Below are 25799 nucleotides of genomic sequence, written 5' to 3' on the forward strand. Positions count from 1 at the left end.
AATGGATTATAGAGAGTCTGTGTGGATAATGGATTATAGAGAGTCTGTGTGGATAATGGATTATAGATAGAGTCTGTGTGGATAATGGATTATAGATAGAGTCTGTGTGGATAATGGATTATCGATAGAGTCTGTGTGGATAATGGATTATAGAGAGTCTGTGTGGATAATGGATTATCGATAGAGTCTGTGTGGATAATGGATTATCGATAGAGTCTGTGTGGATAATGGATTATCGATAGAGTCTGTGTGGATAATGGATTATCGATAGAGTCTGTGTGGATAATGGATTATCGATAGAGTCTGTGTGGATAATGGATTATCGATAGAGTCTGTGTGGATAATGGATTATCGATAGAGTCTGTGTGGATAATGGATTATCGATAGAGTCTGTGTGGATAATGGATTATCGATAGAGTCTGTGTGGATAATGGATTATCGATAGAGTCTGTGTGGATAATGGATTATAGAGAGTCTGTGTGGATAATGGATTATCGATAGAGTCTGTGTGGATAATGGATTATCGATAGAGTCTGTGTGGATAATGGATTATCGATAGAGTCTGTGTGGATAATGGATTATCGATAGAGTCTGTGTGGATAATGGATTATCGATAGAGTCTGTGTGGATAATGGATTATCGATAGAGTCTGTGTGGATAATGGATTATCGATAGAGTCTGTGTGGATAATGGATTATCGATAGAGTCTGTGTGGATAATGGATTATAGAGAGTCTGTGTGGATAATGGATTATCGATAGAGTCTGTGTGGATAATGGATTATCGATAGAGTCTGTGTGGATAATGGATTATAGAGAGTCTGTGTGGATAATGGATTATCGATAGAGTCTGTGTGGATAATGGATTATCGATAGATTCTGTGTGGATAATGGATTATAGAGAGTCTGTGTGGATAATGGATTATCGATAGAGTCTGTGTGGATAATGGATTATCGATAGAGTCTGTGTGGATAATGGATTATAGAGAGTCTGTGTGGATAATGGATTATCGATTGAGTCTGTGTGGATAATGGATTATCGATAGAGTCTGTGTGGATAATGGATTATCGATAGAGTCTGTGTGGATAATGGATTATCGATAGAGTCTGTGTGGATAATGGATTATCGATAGAGTCTGTGTGGATAATGGATTATCGATAGAGTCTGTGTGGATAATGGATTATCGATAGAGTCTGTGTGGATAATGGATTATCGATAGAGTCTGTGTGGATAATGGATTATAGATAGAGTCTGTGTGGATAATGGATTATAGAGAGTCTGTGTGGATAATGGATTATCGATAGAGTCTGTGTGGATAATGGATTATCGATAGAGTCTGTGTGGATAATGGATTATCGATAGAGTCTGTGTGGATAATGGATTATCGATAGAGTCTGTGTGGATAATGGATTATAGAGAGTCTGTGTGGATAATGGATTATCGATAGAGTCTGTGTGGATAATGGATTATCGATAGAGTCTGTGTGGATAATGGATTATCGATAGAGTCTGTGTGGATAATGGATTATCGATAGAGTCTGTGTGGATAATGGATTATCGATAGAGTCTGTGTGGATAATGGATTATCGATAGAGTCTGTGTGGATAATGGATTATCGATAGAGTCTGTGTGGATAATGGATTATCGATAGAGTCTGTGTGGATAATGGATTATCGATAGAGTCTGTGTGGATAATGGATTATCGATAGAGTCTGTGTGGATAATGGATTATAGATAGAGTCTGTGTGGATAATGGATTATAGAGAGTCTGTGTGGATAATGGATTATCGATAGAGTCTGTGTGGATAATGGATTATCGATAGAGTCTGTGTGGATAATGGATTATCGATAGAGTCTGTGTGGATAATGGATTATCGATAGAGTCTGTGTGGATAATGGATTATAGAGAGTCTGTGTGGATAATGGATTATCGATAGAGTCTGTGTGGATAATGGATTATCGATAGAGTCTGTGTGGATAATGGATTATAGAGAGTCTGTGTGGATAATGGATTATAGATAGAGTCTGTGTGGATAATGGATTATAGATAGAGTCTGTGTGGATAATGGATTATCGATAGAGTCTGTGTGGATAATGGATTATCGATAGAGTCTGTGTGGATAATGGATTATCGATAGAGTCTGTGTGGATAATGGATTATCGAGAGTCTGTGTGGATAATGGATTATCGATAGAGTCTGTGTGGATAATGGATTATCGATAGAGTCTGTGTGGATAATGGATTATCGATAGAGTCTGTGTGGATAATGGATTATAGAGAGTCTGTGTGGATAATGGATTATCGATAGAGTCTGTGTGGATAATGGATTATCGATAGAGTCTGTGTGGATAATGGATTATCGATAGAGTCTGTGTGGATAATGGATTATAGAGAGTCTGTGTGGATAATGGATTATAGATAGAGTCTGTGTGGATAATGGATTATAGATAGAGTCTGTGTGGATAATGGATTATCGATAGAGTCTGTGTGGATAATGGATTATAGATAGAGTCTGTGTGGATAATGGATTATCGATAGAGTCTGTGTGGATAATGGATTATAGAGAGTCTGTGTGGATAATGGATTATAGATAGAGTCTGTGTGGATAATGGATTATAGATAGAGTCTGTGTGGATAATGGATTATAGAGAGTCTGTGTGGATAATGGATTATAGATAGAGTCTGTGTGGATAATGGATTATCGATAGAGTCTGTGTGGATAATGGATTATCGATAGAGTCTGTGTGGATAATGGATTATCGATAGAGTCTGTGTGGATAATGGATTATAGAGAGTCTGTGTGGATAATGGATTATAGAGAGTCTGTGTGGATAATGGATTATCGATAGAGTCTGTGTGGATAATGGATTATCGATAGAGTCTGTGTGGATAATGGATTATCGATAGAGTCTGTGTGGATAATGGATTATAGATAGAGTCTGTGTGGATAATGGATTATAGAGAGTCTGTGTGGATAATGGATTATCGATAGAGTCTGTGTGGATAATGGATTATAGATAGAGTCTGTGTGGATAATGGATTATAGATAGAGTCTGTGTGGATAATGGATTATCGATAGAGTCTGTGTGGATAATGGATTATCGATAGAGTCTGTGTGGATAATGGATTATCGATAGAGTCTGTGTGGATAATGGTTGACAAAGAGAGTCTGAGTGGATAATGGATTACGGATAGAGTCCGTGTGGGTAATGGATTATAGATAGAGTCCGTGTGGATAATGGATTATAGATAGAGTCCGTGTGGATAATGGATTATAGATAGAGTCTGTGTGGATAATGGATTATAGATAGAGTCTGTGTGGTAATAGATTATAGAGAGTCTGTGTGAATAATGGATTATAGATAGAGTCTGTGTGGATAATGGATTAGAGATAGAGTCTGTGTGGATAATGGATTAGAGATAGAGTCTGTGTGGATAATGGATTAGAGATAGAGTCTGTGTGGATAATGGTTGACAAAGAGAGTCTGAGTGGATAATGGATTACGGATAGAGTCCGTGTGGATAATGGATTATAGATAGAGTCTGTGTGGATAATGGATTATAGATAGAGTCCGTGTGGATAATGGATTATAGATAGAGTCCGTGTGAATAATGGATTATAGAGAGTCTGTGTGGATAATGGATTATAGATAGAGTCTGTGTGGTAATAGATTATAGAGCGTCTGTGTGAATAATGGATTATAGATAGAGTCTGTGTGGATAATGCATTAGAGATAGAGTCTGTGTGGATAATGGATTAGAGATAGAGTCTGTGTGGATAATGGATTAGAGATAGAGTCTGTGTGGATAATGGTTGACAAAGAGAGTCTGTGTGGATAATGGATTAGAGATAGAGTCTGTGTGGTAATAGATTATAGAGAGTCTGTGTGAATAATGGATTATAGATAGAGTCTGTGTGGATAATGCATTAGAGATAGAGTCTGTGTGGATAATGGATTCGAGATAGAGTCTGTGTGGATAATGGATTAGAGATAGAGTCTGTGTGGATAATCGATTATAGAGAGGCTGTGTGGATAATGGATTACAGATAGAGTCTGTGTGGATAATGGATTATAGAGAGTCTGTGTGGATAATGGATTACAGATAGAGTCTGTGTGGATAATGGATTACAGATAGAGTCTGTGTGGATAATGGATTACAGATAGAGTCTGTGTGGATAATGGATTACAGATAGAGTCTGTGTGGATAATGGATTACAGATAGAGTCTGTGTGGATAATGGATTATAGAGAGTCTGTGTGGATAATGGATTATAGAGAGTCTGTGTGGATAATGGATTACGGATAGAGTCTGTGTGGATAATGGATTATAGATAGAGTCTGTGTGGATAATGGATTACGGATAGAGTCTGTGTGGATAATGGATTATGGATAGAGTCTGTGTGGATAATGGATTACGGATAGAGTCTGTGTGGATAATGGTTGACAGATAGAGTCTGAGTGGATAATGGATTATAGATAGAGTCCGTGTGGATAATGGATTACGGATAGAGTCTGTGTGGATAATGGTTGACAGATAGAGTCTGAGTGGATAATGGATTATAGATAGAGTTAGGGGGCGGGCACATTGGCGCAGTGGTTAGCACCGCAGCCTCACAGCTCCAGGGACCGGGGTTCGATTCTGGGTACTGCCTGTGCGGAGTTTGCAAGTTCTCCCTGTGTCTGCGTGGGTTTCCTCCGGGTGCTCCGGTTTCCTCCCACATGCCCAAGACTTGCAGGTTGATAGGTTAATTGGCCATCATAAATTGCCCCTAGTATAGGTAGATGGTAGGGAAATATATAAGGATAGGTGGGGATGTGATAGGAATACGGGATTAGTGTAGGATTAGTATAAATGGGTGGTTGATGGTCGGCACAGACTCGGTGGGCCGAAGGGCCTGTTAAAGTGCTGTATCTCTAAACTAAACTAAAGATAGAGTCTGAGTGGATAATGGATTATCGATAGAGTCTGTGTGGATAATGAATTATGGAGAGTCTGTGTGGATAATGAATTATGGAGAGTCTGTGTGGATAATGGATTATAGAGAGTCTGTGTGGATAATGAATTACAGATAGAGTCTGTGTGGATAATGGATTATAGAGAGTCTGTGTGGATAATGGATTATAGAGAGTCTGTGTGGATAATGGATTATAGAGAGTCTGAGTGGATAATGGATTATAGAGAGTCTGTGTGGATAATGGATTATAGATAGAGTCTGTGTGGATAATGGATTATAGAGAGTCTGTGTGGATAATGGATTATAGATAGAGTCTGTGTGGATAATGGATTATAGAGAGTCTGAGTGGATAATGGATTATAGAGAGTCTGTGTGGATAATGGATTATAGAGAGTCTGTGTGGATAATGGATTATAGAGAGTCTGAGTGGATAATGGATTATCGATAGAGTCTGTGTGGATAATGGATTATCGATAGAGTCTGTGTGGATAATGGATTATAGAGAGTCTGTGTGGATAATGGATTATCGATAGAGTCTGTGTGGATAATGGATTATAGATAGAGTCTGTGTGGATAATGGATTATAGATAGAGTCTGTGTGGATAATGGATTATAGATAGAGTCTGTGTGGATAATGGATTATCGATAGAGTCTGTGTGGATAATGGATTATCGATAGAGTCTGTGTGGATAATGGATTATCGATAGAGTCTGTGTGGATAATGGATTATCGATAGAGTCTGTGTGGATAATGGATTATAGAGAGTCTGTGTGGATAATGGATTATAGAGAGTCTGTGTGGATAATGGATTATAGATAGAGTCTGTGTGGATAATGGATTATAGAGAGTCTGTGTGGATAATGGATTATCGATAGAGTCTGTGTGGATAATGGATTATAGAGAGTCTGTGTGGATAATGGATTATCGATAGAGTCTGTGTGGATAATGGATTATCGAAAGAGTCTGTGTGGATAATGGATTATAGAGAGTCTGTGTGGATAATGGATTATCGATAGAGTCTGTGTGGATAATGGATTATCGATAGAGTCTGTGTGGATAATGGATTATCGATAGAGTCTGTGTGGATAATGGATTATCGATAGAGTCTGTGTGGATAATGGATTATAGATAGAGTCTGTGTGGATAATGGATTATCGATAGAGTCTGTGTGGATAATGGATTATCGATAGAGTCTGTGTGGATAATGGATTATCGATAGAGTCTGTGTGGATAATGGATTATCGATAGAGTCTGTGTGGATAATGGATTATCGAGAGTCTGTGTGGATAATGGATTATCGATAGAGTCTGTGTGGATAATGGATTATCGATAGAGTCTGTGTGGATAATGGATTATCGATAGAGTCTGTGTGGATAATGGATTATCGATAGAGTCTGTGTGGATAATGGATTATCGATAGAGTCTGTGTGGATAATGGATTATCGATAGAGTCTGTGTGGATAATGGATTATAGAGAGTCTGTGTGGATAATGGATTATCGATAGAGTCTGTGTGGATAATGGATTATCGATAGAGTCTGTGTGGATAATGGATTATCGATAGAGTCTGTGTGGATAATGGATTATCGATAGAGTCTGTGTGGATAATGGATTATCGATAGAGTCTGTGTGGATAATGGATTATCGATAGAGTCTGTGTGGATAATGGATTATAGAGAGTCTGTGTGGATAATGGATTATCGATAGAGTCTGTGTGGATAATGGATTATCGATAGAGTCTGTGTGGATAATGGATTATCGATAGAGTCTGTGTGGATAATGGATTATCGATAGAGTCTGTGTGGATAATGGATTATCGATAGAGTCTGTGTGGATAATGGATTATCGATAGAGTCTGTGTGGATAATGGATTATCGATAGAGTCTGTGTGGATAATGGATTATAGAGAGTCTGTGTGGATAATGGATTATAGATAGAGTCTGTGTGGATAATGGATTATCGATAGAGTCTGTGTGGATAATGGATTATCGATAGAGTCTGTGTGGATAATGGATTATCGATAGAGTCTGTGTGGATAATGGATTATCGATAGAGTCTGTGTGGATAATGGATTATAGAGAGTCTGTGTGGATAATGGATTATCGATAGAGTCTGTGTGGATAATGGATTATAGAGAGTCTGTGTGGATAATGGATTATCGATAGAGTCTGTGTGGATAATGGATTATCGATAGAGTCTGTGTGGATAATGGATTATCGATAGAGTCTGTGTGGATAATGGATTATCGATAGAGTCTGTGTGGATAATGGATTATCGATAGAGTCTGTGTGGATAATGGATTATCGATAGAGTCTGTGTGGATAATGGATTATCGATAGAGTCTGTGTGGATAATGGATTATCGATAGAGTCTGTGTGGATAATGGATTATAGAGAGTCTGTGTGGATAATGGATTATCGATAGAGTCTGTGTGGATAATGGATTATAGATAGAGTCTGTGTGGATAATGGATTATCGATAGAGTCTGTGTGGATAATGGATTATCGATAGAGTCTGTGTGGATAATGGATTATCGATAGAGTCTGTGTGGATAATGGATTATCGATAGAGTCTGTGTGGATAATGGATTATCGATAGAGTCTGTGTGGATAATGGATTATAGAGAGTCTGTGTGGATAATGGATTATCGATAGAGTCTGTGTGGATAATGGATTATCGATAGAGTCTGTGTGGATAATGGATTATCGATAGAGTCTGTGTGGATAATGGATTATCGATAGAGTCTGTGTGGATAATGGATTATCGATAGAGTCTGTGTGGATAATGGATTATCGATAGAGTCTGTGTGGATAATGGATTATCGATAGAGTCTGTGTGGATAATGGATTATCGATAGAGTCTGTGTGGATAATGGATTATCGATAGAGTCTGTGTGGATAATGGATTATAGAGAGTCTGTGTGGATAATGGATTATCGATAGAGTCTGTGTGGATAATGGATTATCGATAGAGTCTGTGTGGATAATGGATTATCGATAGAGTCTGTGTGGATAATGGATTATAGATAGAGTCTGTGTGGATAATGGATTATAGATAGAGTCTGTGTGGATAATGGATTATCGATAGAGTCTGTGTGGATAATGGATTATAGAGAGTCTGTGTGGATAATGGATTACAGATAGAGTCTGTGTGGATAATGGATTATAGATAGAGTCTGTGTGGATAATGGATTATCGATAGAGTCTGTGTGGATAATGGATTATCGATAGAGTCTGTGTGGATAATGGATTATAGATAGAGTCTGTGTGGATAATGGATTATAGATAGAGTCTGTGTGGATAATGGATTATCGATAGAGTCTGTGTGGATAATGGATTATCGATAGAGTCTGTGTGGATAATGGATTATCGATAGAGTCTGTGTGGATAATGGATTATCGATAGAGTCTGTGTGGATAATGGATTATCGATAGAGTCTGTGTGGATAATGGATTATAGATAGAGTCTGTGTGGATAATGGATTATAGATAGAGTCTGTGTGGATAATGGATTATCGATAGAGTCTGTGTGGATAATGGATTATCGATAGAGTCTGTGTGGATAATGGATTATCGATAGAGTCTGTGTGGATAATGGATTATCGATAGAGTCTGTGTGGATAATGGATTATCGATAGAGTCTGTGTGGATAATGGATTACAGATAGAGTCTGTGTGGATAATGGATTATAGATAGAGTCTGTGTGGATAATGGATTATAGATAGAGTCTGTGTGGATAATGGATTATAGAGAGTCTGTGTGGATAATGGATTATAGAGAGTCTGTGTGGATAATGGATTATCGATAGAGTCTGTGTGGATAATGGATTATCGATAGAGTCTGTGTGGATAATGGATTATCGATAGAGTCTGTGTGGATAATGGATTATCGATAGAGTCTGTGTGGATAATGGATTATCGATAGAGTCTGTGTGGATAATGGATTATCGATAGAGTCTGTGTGGATAATGGATTATCGATAGAGTCTGTGTGGATAATGGATTATCGATAGAGTCTGTGTGGATAATGGATTATCGATAGAGTCTGTGTGGATAATGGATTATCGATAGAGTCTGTGTGGATAATGGATTATAGATAGAGTCTGTGTGGATAATGGATTATAGATAGAGTCTGTGTGGATAATGGATTATCGATAGAGACTGTGTGGATAATGGATTATCGATAGAGTCTGTGTGGATAATGGATTATCGATAGAGTCTGTGTGGATAATGGATTATCGATAGAGTCTGTGTGGATAATGGATTATCGATAGAGTCTGTGTGGATAATGGATTATAGATAGAGTCTGTGTGGATAATGGATTATAGATAGAGTCTGTGTGGATAATGGATTATAGATAGAGTCTGTGTGGATAATGGATTATAGAGAGTCTGTGTGGATAATGGATTATCGATAGAGTCTGTGTGGATAATGGATTATCGATAGAGTCTGTGTGGATAATGGATTATAGAGAGTCTGTGTGGATAATGGATTATCGATAGAGTCTGTGTGGATAATGGATTATAGATAGAGTCTGTGTGGATAATGGATTATAGATAGAGTCTGTGTGGATAATGGATTATAGATAGAGTCTGTGTGGATAATGGATTATCGATAGAGTCTGTGTGGATAATGGATTATCGATAGAGTCTGTGTGGATAATGGATTATCGATAGAGTCTGTGTGGATAATGGATTATAGATAGAGTCTGTGTGGATAATGGATTATCGATAGAGTCTGTGTGGATAATGGATTATCGATAGAGTCTGTGTGGATAATGGATTATAGATAGAGTCTGTGTGGATAATGGATTATAGATAGAGTCTGTGTGGATAATGGATTATAGATAGAGTCTGTGTGGATAATGGATTATCGATAGAGTCTGTGTGGATAATGGATTATCGATAGAGTCTGTGTGGATAATGGATTATAGATAGAGTCTGTGTGGATAATGGATTATCGATAGAGTCTGTGTGGATAATGGATTATAGATAGAGTCTGTGTGGATAATGGATTATAGATAGAGTCTGTGTGGATAATGGATTATAGAGAGTCTGTGTGGATAATGGATTATAGATAGAGTCTGTGTGGATAATGGATTATAGATAGAGTCTGTGTGGATAATGGATTATCGATAGAGTCTGCTGGAATAATGGCTAACAAAGGAAATTAAGGACTGTATAAGATTAAAAGAAAGGGGCTTTAAAGATGCCAGAAATAGTAGTAAACCTGAAGATTGGGAGGATTTTAGAACACCACAAAGGAATACCAAGAAACTGATGAAGAAAGGGAGAATAGGATATGAATGTCAACCAGCAAAAAACATAAAAATGGACTGTAAAAGCTTCTATATGTATGTTAAAATGGAAACACTTGGCTAAGACAAATGTGGGTCCATTACAGGCAGAGGCAGGATAATTTATAATGGGGAATAGAGAAATGTCAGATTAGCTAAATGATTGCTTTGTGTCTTTCTTCACTGAGGAAGATACAAGAAATCTGCCAGAATTCGAGATCCAAGGGACTAGGGAGAATGAGGAATTGAAGGAAATTATTAATAGTAAGAAGGTTGTATTGGAGAAATTAATGGGGTTGAAGGTCGATAAGTCCCCAGAACCTGATCGACATCCCAGAGTCTTGAAAGAGGTAGCTATGGAGATAGTTGATGCATTGGTGATCATCTTCCAAAATTCTATAGATTCTGGAACAGTTCCTGTAGATTGGAAGATCGCAATCCCCACAATTTAAGAAGGGAGGGAGAGAGAAAACAGGGAATTACAGACCTGTTAGGCTTACATCAGTCATTGGGAAAATGCTGGAATCTATTCTAAAGGATGAGATAAATGGACCCTTGGATAATAATGATCTGATTGGGCATAGTCAGAATGGATTTATGAATGGGAAATCATGTTGACGAACCGGTTGGGAGTTTTTTGAGGATGTTACTAACAGAATTGGTAAAGGGGAGTCGGTGGATGTAGTATAAAAGCTTTTGATAAAGTCTCCCACAGGAGGTTGGTTAACAAAATTAAAGCACATGGGATAGGAGGTAATATACTGGCATGGATTAAGTATTGGTTAACAGGTAGAAAGCAGGGAGCAAGAATAAAAAGGTCATTCTCGCATTGGCAGGATGTGACTAGTGGGGTACTGCAGGGATCAGTACTTGGGTCCCAGCTGTTCACAACATATATCAATGATTTGGATGTGGGGACCAAATGTATTATTTCCAAGCTCACAGATGACGCAAAACTAGGTGGGAACGTGTGTTCTGAGGAAGATGAAAGTGGCTTCAAGGGGATTTGGACAGACTTAGTGAGTGGGCAAGAACATGGCAGATGGAATATAATGTGGAAAAATGTGAGGTTATCCACTTTGGTAGGAGTAACAGATGTGCAGAGTATTTAACTGATAAGAGATTAGAAATTGTAGATGTACAAAGGGACCTGGGTATCCTCGTCAATAAGTCACTGAAAGCTCACATGCAGGTGCAGCAAGCAATGAAGGCTAATGGTATGTTAGCCGTTATCACAAGAGGATTTGAGTACAGCAGTAGCAACGTCTTGCTTCAACTGTATAGAACCTTGGTTAGACAGCACCTGGAGTAGTGTGTGCAGTTTTGGTTCCCTTAACTTTGGAAGGATATTATTGCCATAGAGGGAGTGCAACAAAGGTTCACCAGACTTGTTACCGGGATGGCGGGACTGTCCTATGGAGAGATTGGGGAAACTGGGCCTGTATTCCCTTGAGTTTCGAAGAATGAGAGTGATCTCACTGAAACCTACAAAATACTTAAAGGGATAGACAGGGTAGATGCAGGTAAGATGTTTCCCCTGGTTGGGGAGTCTAGAACCAGGGGACACAATTTCAAAATAAGGGGGAAGCCATTTAGGACAGAGATGAGGAGAAATGTCTTTACTCAGAGGGTTGTGAATCTTTGGAATTCTCTACCCCAGAGAGCTGTGGAAGGTCAGTCATTGAATATTTTTAAAGCAGAGATTGACAGATTTCTAAACACCAATATATAAAGGGATATGGAGTTAGTGTGTGAAAAAGGCATTGAAGTGGATGATCAGCCATGATCGTATTGAATGGTGGGGCAGGCTCGATGGGCGGAATGGCCTACTCCTGCTCCTATGTTCCTATGGAATGCGCTGCCTGAGAACGTGGTGGAGGCAGTTTCAATTGAAGCATTCTAAAGGGAATTAGACAGTTATATGAAAAGGATGAACGTGCAGGGTTTTGGGGAGAAGGCAGGGGAATGGAACTGAGGGAATGGCTCTTTCGGAGAGTCAGTGCGGACATGATGGACCAAATGGCCTCCTTCTGCACTGTAACGATTCTGTGATGCTGTGACTTGAGGAAACCACTCATGGTGGAGAGCTTTGTAAACCACAGACCGTACCTGTTCTCATCCAACAATGGGTGTTGTGGCTGGAGGGAGCTGGAGATTCAGGGCAGAATCGCCCACATGGAACCTGACACTGAGAATCCCAGTTCTGATTCTCCTGGGGGCGTGATAGGCCACCGAATACCTTCCAGCCCAGAGGCCAATTAAGGGTCTCCTCTTACCGCCACTGGGATCATGCCAACAGCACGGGGAGGGGGAGACCTCCGTTGCACGGGAAGGATGCTTTGTAAAACCCCCCGCAGGACCGATTGCCCACACACCCTCGTTCCATCCCCTTCCACACTGACCGCGGCGACTCCACGTTACCTACCTCTTCTTCAGTGTTGCACTGCTAGGCCTGGGTCCGAGGCATCTACAGTACCTGCAGTGGCCACCGCTCCTGGTGCCGCTGCTGAGCTGCCGGCCCTGTGATTGTCTGGCAGCTTTTGGGGGCAGGATCCCACTTCCCTTAAACTTTGACCTTAAAAGACCAGAGGTTCGCTCTGGCGGGCTGAGAAAATGCAGAGGTGGGGATCCCCCCGCTTTTCCAACCCAGCGCCGAGAACCCTGCCTCCGGCACAAAATCCAGATCCATAAATCCAAAGTCACCCTTTCCTCCCAAGCATGCTACACTCGTCACACCTCTTCCTGCAAATTACTCAGGTACCTTGGACCCGCAGAATCTACGTGTAATCCGTTACCCACGCAGACTCGACCTGTAATTTGCTACCCACGCAGACTATATCTGTAATCCGCTACCCACGCAGACTCGACCTGTAATCCGTTACCCACGCAGACTCGACCTGTAATCCGTTACCCACGCAGAATCTACGTGTAATCCGTTACCCACGCAGAATCTACGTGTAATCCGTTACCCACGCAGAATCTACGTGTAATCCGTTACCCACGCAGACTCGACCTGTAATCCGTTACCCACGCAGAGTCGACCTGTAATCCGTTACCCACGCAGAGTCGACCTGTAATCCGTTACCCACGCAGACTCGACCTGTAATCCGTTACCCACGCAGACTCGACCTGTAATCCGTTACCCACGCAGACTCGACCTGTAATCCGTTACCCACGCAGACTCGACCTGTAATCCGTTACCCACGCAAACTCTATCCAGGAACATAGGAATATAGGAGCAGTCGGCCATTCAGCCCATCGATCCTGCTCTACCATTCAATACGATCGTGGCTGATCATCCACTGCAATGCCTTTTTCCCACACTATCTCCATATCACTTTGTCAATTTTAATAAGATCTTTTAATCTTATACAATCCTCAACTTCCTTTGTTAGCCACAGTTGACTGCCTTTGCTTTTGGGGCTTTTGTGCCTTGAAGGAATGACTAGCTCTAAACTATGTAATAATTCTTTGAAGACTATCCACTGTCTATGTACTGTCATATCTTTTCATGCATTTTCCCAATCCGCCTCAGCCAATTTGCCCCTCATACCTTCATAATTTCCTTTGTTCAAACTTAACACCCTGGCTTCAGATTGAACTTTCAAACATAATGTAAAATTCTATCATATTATGGTCACTCATCCCTAAAGGTTCTTTTACAAGATTAATTCGCCCTTTCTCATTACATAATACTAGATCTAAGATAGCCTGTTGTCTCGTCTCAACAAACTGCTCCAGAAAACCATCCCGAACACACTCCAAAAACTCACCCTCTACAGCATTAGTGCACATTAGGTTTCCCCAGTCCATATGTAGATTGAAGTCACCCATGATTACTGTATTACCCATGCTTCTCTAATCTGATTAATACAAAGCCCCACACCGCCACTACTGTTTGGTGGCCAATAAACAACCACTCACTGCATGAAGAAGTTTTTCCTCATGTCACTTTTGCTTCTCCTACCAAATACTTTAAATCTGTGCCTTCTTGTTCTCGACCCTTTGATGAGTGGGAACAGTTTCTCTCTCGCTACTCTGTCCATACCTCTCATGATTTTGAATACCTCTATCAAATCACTTCTTCTATCAAATCACTTCTCAACCATCTCTTCTCCAAGGAAAACAGTCCTAACTGATGTCTGGGGCTGTTGTAGATGAATCACCAAGAGCCTGATCACTACAATTAGTCCACAACTCAAACTAGATGGACCTTGGGATTTTTTCGTCTGCCGATTCCAGTGTCTGTTGTGAGTTTTCGTTACACCCAAGTACAGCGCAAAGGTCACAGCGCTCCTATCGGGCGGATGACACTTACCACTTCATCTGTTCCCATGTAAGACACCACAGCAGTCAGTGTCTGAATGGTGTAGAAGACCACCAGCGGGTTGTCGTGGTCCTCCAGGGTCTGGTGGAAGAGCCGCATCAGCTCGCGGAAGTGGCGCTTGAACGACTCAGTGCTGATGTCCACAACGGTGCTCAACAGCAGCATTCCAACCTGAAACCCAGATCAAAAAGAAAATGCATCAGTTATTGCCACTCACTGACTCCTTGTTTCCCGATCTGGTGGAATCACCCAATAAACATTCCCCTGAGAGTACACACATGGAGGTCAGTCAGGCACACATCAGTGCAGGATTGGGTCATTACGTCTATATTAATCAAACAAAATCAATAGTAACATCAATTTTTTCTTTATCATTCATGGGATGTGGGCATCGCTGGCCAGGCCAGCATTTATTGCCCATCCCTAATTGCCCTTGAGAAGGGGGTGGTGAGCTGCCTTCTTGAACTGCTGCAGTCCACATGAGTTAGGTACACCCACAGTGCTGTTAGGAGTTCCAGGATTTTGACCCAGTGACAGTGAATGAACGGCGATATAGTTTCAAGTCAGGATGGTGTTGTGGCTTAGAGGGGAACTTGCAGGTGGTGGCGTTCCCATGCATTTGCTGCCCTTGTCCTTCTAGGTGATAGAGGTCGTGGGTTTGGAAGGTGCTGTCGAAAGAGCCTTGGGGAGTTGCTGCAGTGCATCTTGTAGATGGTACACATTGCTGCCACTGTGCGTCTGTGGCGTTGGGAGTGAATGTTTGTGATGGGGTGCCAATCAAGCGGGCTGCTTTGTCCTGGATGGTGTCGAGCATCTTGAGTGTTGTTGGAGCTGCACCCATCCAGACAAGTGGAGAGTATTCCATCACACTCCTGACTTGTGCCTTGTAGATGGTGGACAGGCTTTGGGGAGTCAGGAGGCGAGTTATACGCCACAGAATTCCCAGCCTCTGACCTGCTCTTGTAGACACAGTATTTATATGGCTACTCCAGTTCAGTTTCTGATCAATGGTAACCCCTAGGATGTGGATTCAGCTATGGCAAAGACATTGAATGTCATGGGACAACAGTTGGATTCTATCTTGTTGGAGATGGTCATTGCCTGGCGCTTGGGTGGCGCGAATGTTACTTGCCACTTATCAGCCCAATCCTGAACTTTGTCCAGGTCTTGCTGCATTTCTACACGGACTGCTTCAGTATCTGAGGAGTCGCAAATGGTGAACATTGTGCAATCAGCGAACATCCCCACTTCTGATCTTATGATTGAAGGTCATTGATGAAGCAGCTGATGATGGTTGGGCCGAGGACACTACCCTGAGGAACTCCTGCAGTGATGTCCTGGAGCTGAGATGATTGACCTCCAAAAACCACAACCATCTTCTTTTGTGGTAGGTATGACTCCAACCAGCGGAGAGTTTTCCCCCTGATTCCCATTGACTTCAGTTTTGCGAGGGCTCCTTGATGCCATACTCGGTCAAATGCTACCTTGATATCAAGGGCAGTCCCTCTCACCTCACCTTTCTCATGCTTATGATGACTTGCGCCACCCACGCCGGAGGCATCGGGTTGTGAGACGTAACACGAGTGGTGGGGATGAGGGTTCTGGCCTGTTCTCTCAAATGGCTTCAACTGCGGTGTTGCACGTCAGTAACTTGCATTTTGGACCAGCCCACAGACCACCTGGAGGAACCTCGTCCGCGGACCACACTTCGAGAACTATTGCTTGAAGGACATATCTTCCAATGGACCTCCTCCTCTAAATTATCATACTATCATGTGAAAGTGCTGCATGTAAGGATTGTTTTAATAATTCTTTTAAGAAAACAGGTATTCACTTACAGACATCAGTCAAATGGGTGTGCCTGCTTCACACTGCCAAGTATGTCTATCCTTGGCAGGAGCTGGACAGTGCAGAGCCACAGAGAACGCATAGGAGCAGAGAGAGAACTAGGGGAGCAGCAGAAGAGCAGTAGCAAATGCAAGACACCCTCTACACACGAATGGAGTCACATCCCAGTCAGAGTGAAAATGTCACCAAATTACTGGGTTGGGAATCAGAGCCAATGCTACATTACTGATATGCCAGTCTCTACCACCACCCTCCAAATCCTTCCCCCCACCAAACCACCCTGCCCTTTACACACCTGCCTCTCTTCTGGAACACTGCTCTTCGTCCACTGAGTTATAAATTGAAGAAGTTGCGGCCATTTCTCTGGCGTTTCATGCTTGACAATGATCGCAGCCAGCTGGGCTACTGAGTGCCGTACCTTGTGTCTGAAAAAGGCAATGAAATGGAATGAAAACGATCACGAGATTCGGAAACTTTAATTCAGCAACACGTGAAAAGACTCACTTGCAACTGACAGTGAGAGAACAGTAGAGTACAGGCTCAGCAATGACAACCCTCGATCTTCCCTTTAGAATGGCATGAAGCCACTCCAAGTTGGAAAATCAGCAGCAAATGTTACAGACATATAGCATCAGCAGACGACCATTCAGCCCATCAATTAGATCATGGCTGATCTGTATCTTAACTCCCCACCTTAGTTTTATAACATTTAATACCGTTAGCCTAACAAAAATCCATAAATGTCAGTTTAGACATTTGCAAGTGACCCCCGAGAGAGCGCAAGAGAGCACGAGCGAGAGAGGGAGAGACTTGCATTTATATAGTGCCTTTCACGACCACAAAACATCCCAAAGTGCTTTGCAGCTAATTAAGTACTTTAGAAGTGTAATCGCTGTTCCAGTGTAGGAAATGCAGTAGGCAATTTGTGCACAGCAAGCTCTCACAAATAGCAACGTGTTATTGACCAAATAATCTATTTTTGTGATGTTGGCTAATGGATAAAAATTGACCAGGACACCGGGGAGAACTCGCCCCTTGCTCTTCTTCCAAAACGGCATGGGATCTTTTATGTGCGCCTGCAAGGATGAACAAGGTGTAGATTTAACGTCTTGTCCAAAAGATGGCGCCAATGACACTGCAACACTCTGTATTGGAGTGTTACCAATGGAGCCACAGCAGAGCACAACAGGGAGGAGAGAGCGAGCGAGAGACAGAAAGAAAAGAGAGCGAGCAAAAGGCACGAAGGAGTAAGAATGAGTAGTTTGAAGCGGGAAATACCTTTTGTGTCTATGATATCAACGCTGGTTACAGGTGCCAATTTTCAGCGAGCCAAGTAATCAAGATGGCAGCTTGACTCATTTTATATTTACTTAGCAATTTAATCGCTACCATCCCATTTGGGATTGACTGCTTAAAAAAAAAAGGTGATTTAACAGCTCAATTTTCCCATCTTTACTTATCGCTGCTCATTGGTTAAATTGGGACTGCTTCAGATTTGGTTCTGTCGAGTCCAGCAGACTTTTGCTGTCAGAATACAGATGTGTTTTTACCCTTTTATGAATATACAGGATGAAGACAAAAAACAACTGAAAGTCACAATTATGGTTCCACCACAAGAGTCAGCAGAATCAGTTTAAACAGTAGACTAGCAAATTCTATCTTATGATCACAATGACAGTGGAAGATGATGAAACTTTACGCAATGGAACAGGATATTAACCAGGATGAGGCTCCAGCTTTGGGCAAAGATGTAGGAATAGAGCAGGGGGAGTGGGATCAATTGGACTACCCTTTCAAAGAGCCAGCACAGGCATAATGGCCTCTCTCTGGTACTGTAAGATTCTGTGATTGTATGTTTCAGCACTCTGGTTAGAAAAGGCTAAACAAAGTTAAACTCAGCAAGAGTTGGGACAAGATTTGACTGTTTTTATGACCATATAAAGAGGAATGTAAGGCTTCACTCAGTTAGGATCTCCACACTTCCTCTCCTTGAAGGTAGCTGAACAGCCCAATCAGGCAATCATTCATGAATTCTGGAGAGCTCTTTACATGTGAGTTCCCAGATGTAGGACTGCAAATATTGCTCAGTATGTAGTTTTAAGATGAATGTTTTGAAACAATATTAAATGTGGTTGATGGTCAGACATATTACTGCGACTAGCTTTCAGGAATCTGTTCTTACAAGAATATGGATTATTCTAACATGTGGTAATGCTTATTTCAGTCAATCATTATGTCCTACAGGGACTAATCCTTTGTGCAGTGATACCCCCTCACATTCTCAGGAGCCATCCAGTATTGCAGTGCCTGCAACTCCTCAATGATCCTGAGATATTAGAAGTGGCTGGGAACTGCTTCACCATTACTCTGCAATGCTCAAGTATTGTACAGCCTGAACACTTACTCGTGTTCCTGCTGCAGAGACCGGAGAACCACTGGCTTCAAACTGAAGGAAAAAAAAAGAGATCAGTTAGTACATCCAAGTCCAGCTGCCAAACAGGCCTGAAAGTGAGAGCCATGTAAGGATTCAAACAGTCACTCAATTTAACACCTCATCAAACCTACTAACAGAACATTCTAACAATTGTTACGAGTGCTTCCGTTTTTGTTAAATTATGAGGATTTTGTGTTAAAACTGAGAAAAGATCCCGTAGATGCCGCAACATTGTTTTTTAAAAAGAGATCATCAGAAGGTCTTTTGAACTGAGCTTGAAAACAAAGAGTTATTGGAAGAATCAAGGAGTGCTAAAAACAAGCCCTCATTGGAAGGCACCTGTCTTCAAATAATTACCCAGCAGGGGGTTTTTTTTGACTTGGGGAAAGATGTTTACAAAGAAGTGACAGATCAAGATTTATAGAGGTCAGGAGGCTTGATTCTTGTGACATTGTTTTTGGTTTCGCTTTGGACAGTGAGCTGGGGGCGTGGACAGTGTTTCAAAAGACAGCTGGAGAAAACTTGCCAAGGGAGGCTGTTCCATCGCTTTTATCGATCTCGAGAAGCTGAGACGCAAGTCTAAGAAACTGACTGAAACCCCTGTTGCCGCATTTTTCCTGGAAAGCCTGCCCAAACTGATCTTCAAAGTTGCCTGACAAGAACTGCTCTGGGAAGATTCCGGTTACACGCATTTGGGACACCAAACCAAAAAAGGACATCTGACATTTTTTCATATCTTCTCTTTTGCCTTCAAGAATTAGCAAGGTTTTTTTGCCAAAGTATTCTTTTTCAACAAAAGCTTTTGTACAAGAGCTCTAAAGAGTAAATCTCAATTTTTTACGGTTAACCGGTGTATGCGTGTGTGTGTGTGTGTGTGTGTGTGTGTGTGTGTGTGTGTGAGAGAGAGAGAGTGTGAGGGGCTAATGTAAAAAGGGAACTTTTATATTTCAATCTGTGTGTTTGCACTTTGCTTCGTTACTGGTTCAGACTTGTTTTATAATAAACTGATAATCTTGTTGTTCATTAAAGAAACCTGGTTGGTGTGATTTATTCTGAGTTAAAAATAGATTGACCGCATCAATAACTGGGAGAAAATTTAAATGTATGTTGTGACCTATGGAGAAGTGGAACTAGATAAACAGTGCACTCCTCCTGCCTCAGTCGTAACACAATGGACAGGTAAAACTACCAAATGTTCTAAGCAGAAGTCAGCTACAGACTAAAGCTCCCTCTTTCTATCCCGTCAAATACTGCCAGGACAGGCACAGCACAGGGTTAGATACAGAGTAAAGCTCCCTCCACACTGTCCCCATCAAACACTCCCAGGACAGGTACAGCACGGGGGTGAGATATCCTGATCTTTGGGCACCCGGTGCGGAGGGGCTTGGGCCGGGAGGAGGATCTCCTCGTCGGTCTGCTCCTGGGCCTGGCCAAGGTGGCAATTCACAGGTCCAGGTTGCGGGCCGTCGGGGGGTCCGTCCTCCCCGATTGCCTGCCCCTCTTCCGCGGTTACGTTCGCGCCCGGGTGTCCCTGGAAAAGGAGCATGCGGTGTCCGCCGGTACGCTTGAGGCCTTCCGCGACTGGTGGGCACCGCTGGGACTGGAGTGCATTGTCGACGCCGAGAATGGCATTTTAATTTGAGTTTTTTGTTTATTTATCTGGTTTTAATAAAGTTATTTTAAAAATAAAAAAAAACGGGGGTGAGATACAGAGTAAAGTTCCCTCTACGCTGTCCCCATTAAACACTCCCAGAACAGGTACAGCACGGGGTCAGATACAGAGTAAAGCTCCCTCTACACTGTCCCCATCAAACACTCCCAGGACAGGTACAGCACGGGGGTGAGATACAGAGTAAAGCTCCCTCTACACTGTCCACATCAAACACTCCCAGGGCAGGTATGGCACGGGTTAGACACAGAGTAAAGCTCCCTCTACACTGTCCCCATCAAACACTCCCAGGACAGGTACAGCAATTTGGAACACTTCCTGCCAGCAATCGGGGGAGCAGCTGCACCTGTGCTGCAGCAACTGCAGAGTGGAGAGTGGAGTAATTGGAGAAAGTGGAGAGGTGAATACAGAGTGGAGGGAAACCATCAAGGAAGGTTGCAATTGTTTTGCAGAGGTGGGTGTCAGGGCACCTGAAGAACTCTTAAGTTTGGACTGTTTGGGGGAGGGAGAAGAGGCCGGAAGACTTGGGTGGGGCTGCCAAATCCAGTAGGTATTTGTATTGGTGCTTGCACACAGGGAGCTCCCTCCCCACCCCAATTGCCTGCTCGGGACAGCTGGAGTTGCCCGGGTGAAGACTTTCTTGTTAAAATCAGAAGAGGAGAGTACCGGGCGGCTCCAGTCATCCCGGGCAAAGAAGCCTCCCCCAACTGGAAGACAACAAACAGTTCTGGACTAATTGTGATAAAGGTGCTCCAACTGGCAGTTGGATCAAACATCCTTTTCAGCCTTTCTCTCCCTTCCTCCACTCAGTCGCCTCAGTCACCTATCCTCCCCTTTTCCTTTACCTTCCTACCCCATCCTCTTCTACTCCCACTCCACTTTGTTTAAAGTTTGCCTTTTTTTTGTTTCAATTGTGTAAATTTGTTTTGTTTCTTGGGGGTGGACGTGGCTCTTAGACCCCATGGCAAGCCCTCCTTCGCCGGTGGCGGGGCCTTCCCGTACATATGCTGCTGCAGCTGCTGCAGCTGCACCTGTTGCCCCGTCACGTTTGCTTTATTAACAACGAAGCATGGGGTCAAGGAGTTACGTCCACCCGAACATGACTACAGAGGCATGCGTGAAAGCAATGGCCGAGGTTGTCGGCCCTTCGGCCATTGTTGCAGCCTCTAAAATGTACGGGAAGGCAGTGTTTTTCCTGAAGACCGAGCGGGCGGTGTCCCTGGCACTGAACAAGGGGCTCACCGTGGGCGGGACCTTTCTGCCAGTGGAACCCCTGGAGGCCACTGCACAAAGGGTCATTTTATCCAATGTCCTGCCCTTCATCCCTGGTGAGCTCCTCCTTCCCCACCTGCACCATCTGGGGGAGGTAAAGACGGGGCTCACCCCAGTCCCGCTCGGTCTTCGGGAGAACAGCCTCCGACACGTGTACTCCTTCCGCCGCCAGTTATTCATGCAGCTGGCGCGGGAGGAGGTTACAGAGCGCAGCTTTAATGGAGAGTTCCAGGGGACGGCCTACCGCGTCTTCTGGACCTTGGACGGGGTGCGGTGCCATGTCTGTAAGGGGGTGGGGCATGTTCGTAAGAACTGCCCCAACCTCCCGGCTGCCAACTCCAACTTGGCGGCCCAGAGTGGCGACGCTGCACTTCCTCCCAACGCCCCCTACACCTCCACCAGATACCGTTCAGTCGGTACCGGAGGATATAGTTTTCACGGCCTCCGGCAGGGAGGGGGGTGACCGTCCAAGTGGAAGGAAGGCGCGGAGGAGAAATAAACATCGAGATGCGCGTCCCCTGGACACCGTGACACTACCCGAGTCTGAGCTCAGCACAAAGCCCGATCTCGGGAAGTCAAATTGCCCCAGGGCTGGGCTCAGGCCCAGGGTGAATTAAAAAAAAAAGAGTGCGGAGGTGGAGGCCTCTGATGACATGGAGGTCTCTCAGCCTCCGCACACAACGGGGAAAAAGAGGAGAAGGCACCCCTCCACAGAGGTAACAAGGGGCCCTGAGGCGCAGGGTCCATCTGTTGGAGGGGAGCTGTCCCCTGTTTCGGGTCCCCAGGTTTCCCCTACCGCCACCACCAAGGCTACAAAGTCCGGGCAGGAGCACCCTATTCCTCAGGATAGAGGGGAGGGGAAGGCCCCAGTACATGAGGCCCCTCCTGAAGGAGTAAGTGGGGCCCTGCTTGCGGTGGGGGAGCCTGGGGACGCCGCCCATTCTGCCACTGCAACTGGGTCGGGTGCCCTGAGTGAAGAGGAGGGCGAGGCCCTCCCAGCCGGAGTCCACCACCAACCAGGAAACACCTGACCCGGTTATAACTGAGAATGCTGCCCCATCTGCTGGGCCTGTGGGTGCTGGCGGAGCGGGAGATAGCCTCCTCCCTCTGCCTCGGCTCCGGCTGGATTTCCGGAGTCGGGAACTTCTGTCTCCCCTGGACCACTCATTGGCCTGGGGACGGAAGTGGAGGGGGGTCCTGAACTGCTGGCGTCCACAGGCTCCAGTTTCACAGTAGAACCCAGAGAGGACTCCTCCGCCATCGATCCCGGGGGTGGGATTGTGACGGAGGCAGGACCAGCAGGCGCGGCCGCGAAATCCACCCCACAGTGTGTGGTGGATGTGTCGGCCGCTGGCGGTGACGACCCGGAGGAGGATGGGGATTCAGTGTGGGGCACGGAGGATGAACTTGATTCCATCGCCAGTGAGGTGGTGGAGTCCCTCGTGCCTCCCACCGAATCTCCCCTTATCCCCACGGCGGAACTCCTGGATTTCCTCGCGGCTTGCAGGGGTTGCCGTGATAAAGTTCAGCTGGCCCTCGGCCGTTGGTCGAATCTGGCGCTGATCATAAAGTCTGTCCGTGCCGCCCAGAAGAAAGCAGGCAGGCGCGCGGGCGTGAAACTGGTTAAGAGGCGCCGTTTTAATGTGTTGCTCAATGGGTTGCTGGGGGAGTGGAAGGCCAGGTGCACTTCCACTCCCTCCTCACAGTGAGCTGTTGGTGACGGGTTTTAAGTACCTTTGACATGAAGATAAACATAGCCAGCCTCAACATCAACGGCAGCAGGGGGTCTCACCGCAGATTTCACAATCTCTCAGTCCTTAGGGAAGGGAGATACGCGGTGAGCTTTCTGCAGGAAACCCACACCGTTCCGGGAGACAAAGCCACCTGGCTCCTGGAGTGGCAGGGTGGGGTCTACATGAGTCACCTCACCCCTATTTCTAGTGGGGTGGCTATCTTGTTGGCCCCGACTTTTCAGCCGGAGATCTTGGGGGTCAAGGAGCTAGTGCCGGGCCGCTTGCTCCACCTCGCCGTTCGCCTGGGTAGCGTGCCGCTCCACTTTGTGAACGTGTATGCGCCCAGGCCCGGCGCATTGCAAGCGCGCTTCTTTGAAGAAGTGTCCGCTCTCTGGAGCTCCATCGATAGCGGCGAGTACATCATCCTCGAGGTGGGGGATCGCTCCGGTCCCCAGCGCGGCCAAGCGTCGGTGGAGAAGTTGAGGGGACTGATCAGCTCCCTTAACTTGGTGGACGTCTGGCGGAATCTCCATCCCGACTCCAGCGCCTTCACGTGGAGGTCTGGAGGGGGAGGGTCGCGAATCGACCGCCTCTACTTTTCGCAGGCGTACGTCTCCCGCGTCTCGGGCGGCCTCCATGCAGCTGGTGCCGTGCTCGGACCACCGCCTGGTGTGGGCGGAGTTCACTCCGCTCCGCACGCGGGCGGGGTCCACGTACTGGCACTTTAACAACCGGCTGCTGGAGGACGAGCAATTTCGGGACTCGTTCTGTCGATTCTGGGCCGACTGGAGAAGGAAGCAGGGGGGCTTCCCCTCCTTGATGCTATGGTGGGATGTGGGCAAGACTCACATCCGCGTCTTCTGTCAGGAGTACGCGAAGGGGTCGACCAAGAGGCGGGAAAGCCGAGATCGGGCGCCTTGAGAGGGAGGTGTTAGACTTGGAGTCCCGCCTCGGTCATGCCGTCATGGACCTGGCCCTGTGGCAGGCGTACAAAGAGAAGAAGGGCGCGCTGCGGGACCTGCAGCTCATCGGGTCCCGAGGCGCGTACGTGAGGTCGCGGATCCAGATCCTGGAAGATTTGGACCGCGCCTCACCCTTCTTCTACTCGCTGGAAAAATGGCGGGGGGTCCGTAAGCAGCTCGTCGAGCTGCTGGCCGACGACGGATCCTCCATCACGGATCCGGAGGAAATGGGCCTCCTGGTCCGTACTTAGTACAGTGCGTTGTTCTGTCCGGATCCGTCCAGCGAGGATGCGTGCAGAGTTTTGTGGGAGGACCTGCCGCAGGTCAGCCCGGAGGGCGCCGAAGGATTGGAGGCTCCGCTCACGTTGGCGGAGCTGACTGGCGCCCTCCACCAGCTCTCAAGGGGCAAATCCCCAGGGCTGGATGGGTTGACCGTGGAGTTCCTCAGGGCGTTCTGGGACGTCCTGGGGGACGATTACGCGTGGGTCCTGGGGGAATGCCTGCCGACTGGGGAGATGCCCCTCTCGTGGCGCAGGGCGGTCATCATCCTGCTGCCGAAGAGGGGCGATCTCCGCCTGCTTAAAAACTGGCGTCCGGTCTCCCTCCTCAGCACGGATTATAAGATCTTTGCCCGGGCTATGTCTACCCGCCTGGGCTCCGTGCTGGCCCACATGATCCACCCCAACCAGTCCTACACGGTCCCGGGCCGGTCCATCCACGACAACACCCACCTGGTCTGGGACCTGATCCATCTTTCCCAGAGGACTGGTCAGTCGATCGCCTTTCTCTCCCTCTATCAGGAGAAGGCGTTCGACAGGGTGGATCACGAATACCTTTCGGACTCGGGCCGCATTTCGTGGCCCGGGTCCGACTTTTATACGTAGCCACAAAGTGTCTAGTCAAAGTTAACGGGTCCTTGACGGCGCCCCTTCGCTTTGGGAGAGGAGTGCTTCAGGGATGCCCAATGTCCAGCCAATTGTATACCATCTGCGTGGAGCCCTTCCTGTGCCTACTTCGCAGGAGGTTGACGGGATTGGCTCTGCGCGAGCCGGCCATGTGGGTCGTCCTCTCGGCTTACGCCGACGACGTGCTCCTCGCAATCACAGATCCCGTTAACTTGCGGAGAATGCGCGACTGCCAGCAGACCTTTTCTGCCGCGTCCTCCGCGAGGATCAATTGGGAGAAATGTTCCGGACTCCTGGTTGGTCAGTGGCGGGTGGACTCCCTGCCGGAGGAGATGACACGTTTTGCGTGGAGCACCACGCACCTCCTCTATCTGGGAGTCCACCTTAGCCCCGCTGAGGAAGCC

At 45.2% G+C, this 25799-nt stretch overlaps 1 protein-coding gene across 4 annotated transcripts in view; it reads right to left on the minus strand.

Moving 5' to 3' along the window:
• ipo4 (importin 4) overlaps nt 1–25799 on the minus strand; it is a 172442-nt gene that overhangs the window by 111967 nt on the left and 34676 nt on the right. For 3 of the 4 annotated variants that reach the window (XM_068014131.1, XM_068014129.1, XM_068014132.1), the window contains exons 4-6: nt 18825–18866; nt 16716–16845; nt 14564–14743 (exon numbers count right to left, since the gene is read on the minus strand). In XM_068014131.1, coding sequence (XP_067870232.1) covers nt 14564–14743; nt 16716–16845; nt 18825–18866 — 352 coding nt within the window. The remainder of the gene's footprint in view (nt 1–14563; nt 14744–16715; nt 16846–18824; nt 18867–25799) is intronic. The other variant, XM_068014130.1, reaches the window with a different exon arrangement.

This window comes from Heterodontus francisci, chromosome 34 (genome assembly GCF_036365525.1).
Source record: "Heterodontus francisci isolate sHetFra1 chromosome 34, sHetFra1.hap1, whole genome shotgun sequence".
Classification (NCBI taxonomy): domain Eukaryota; kingdom Metazoa; phylum Chordata; class Chondrichthyes; order Heterodontiformes; family Heterodontidae; genus Heterodontus; species Heterodontus francisci.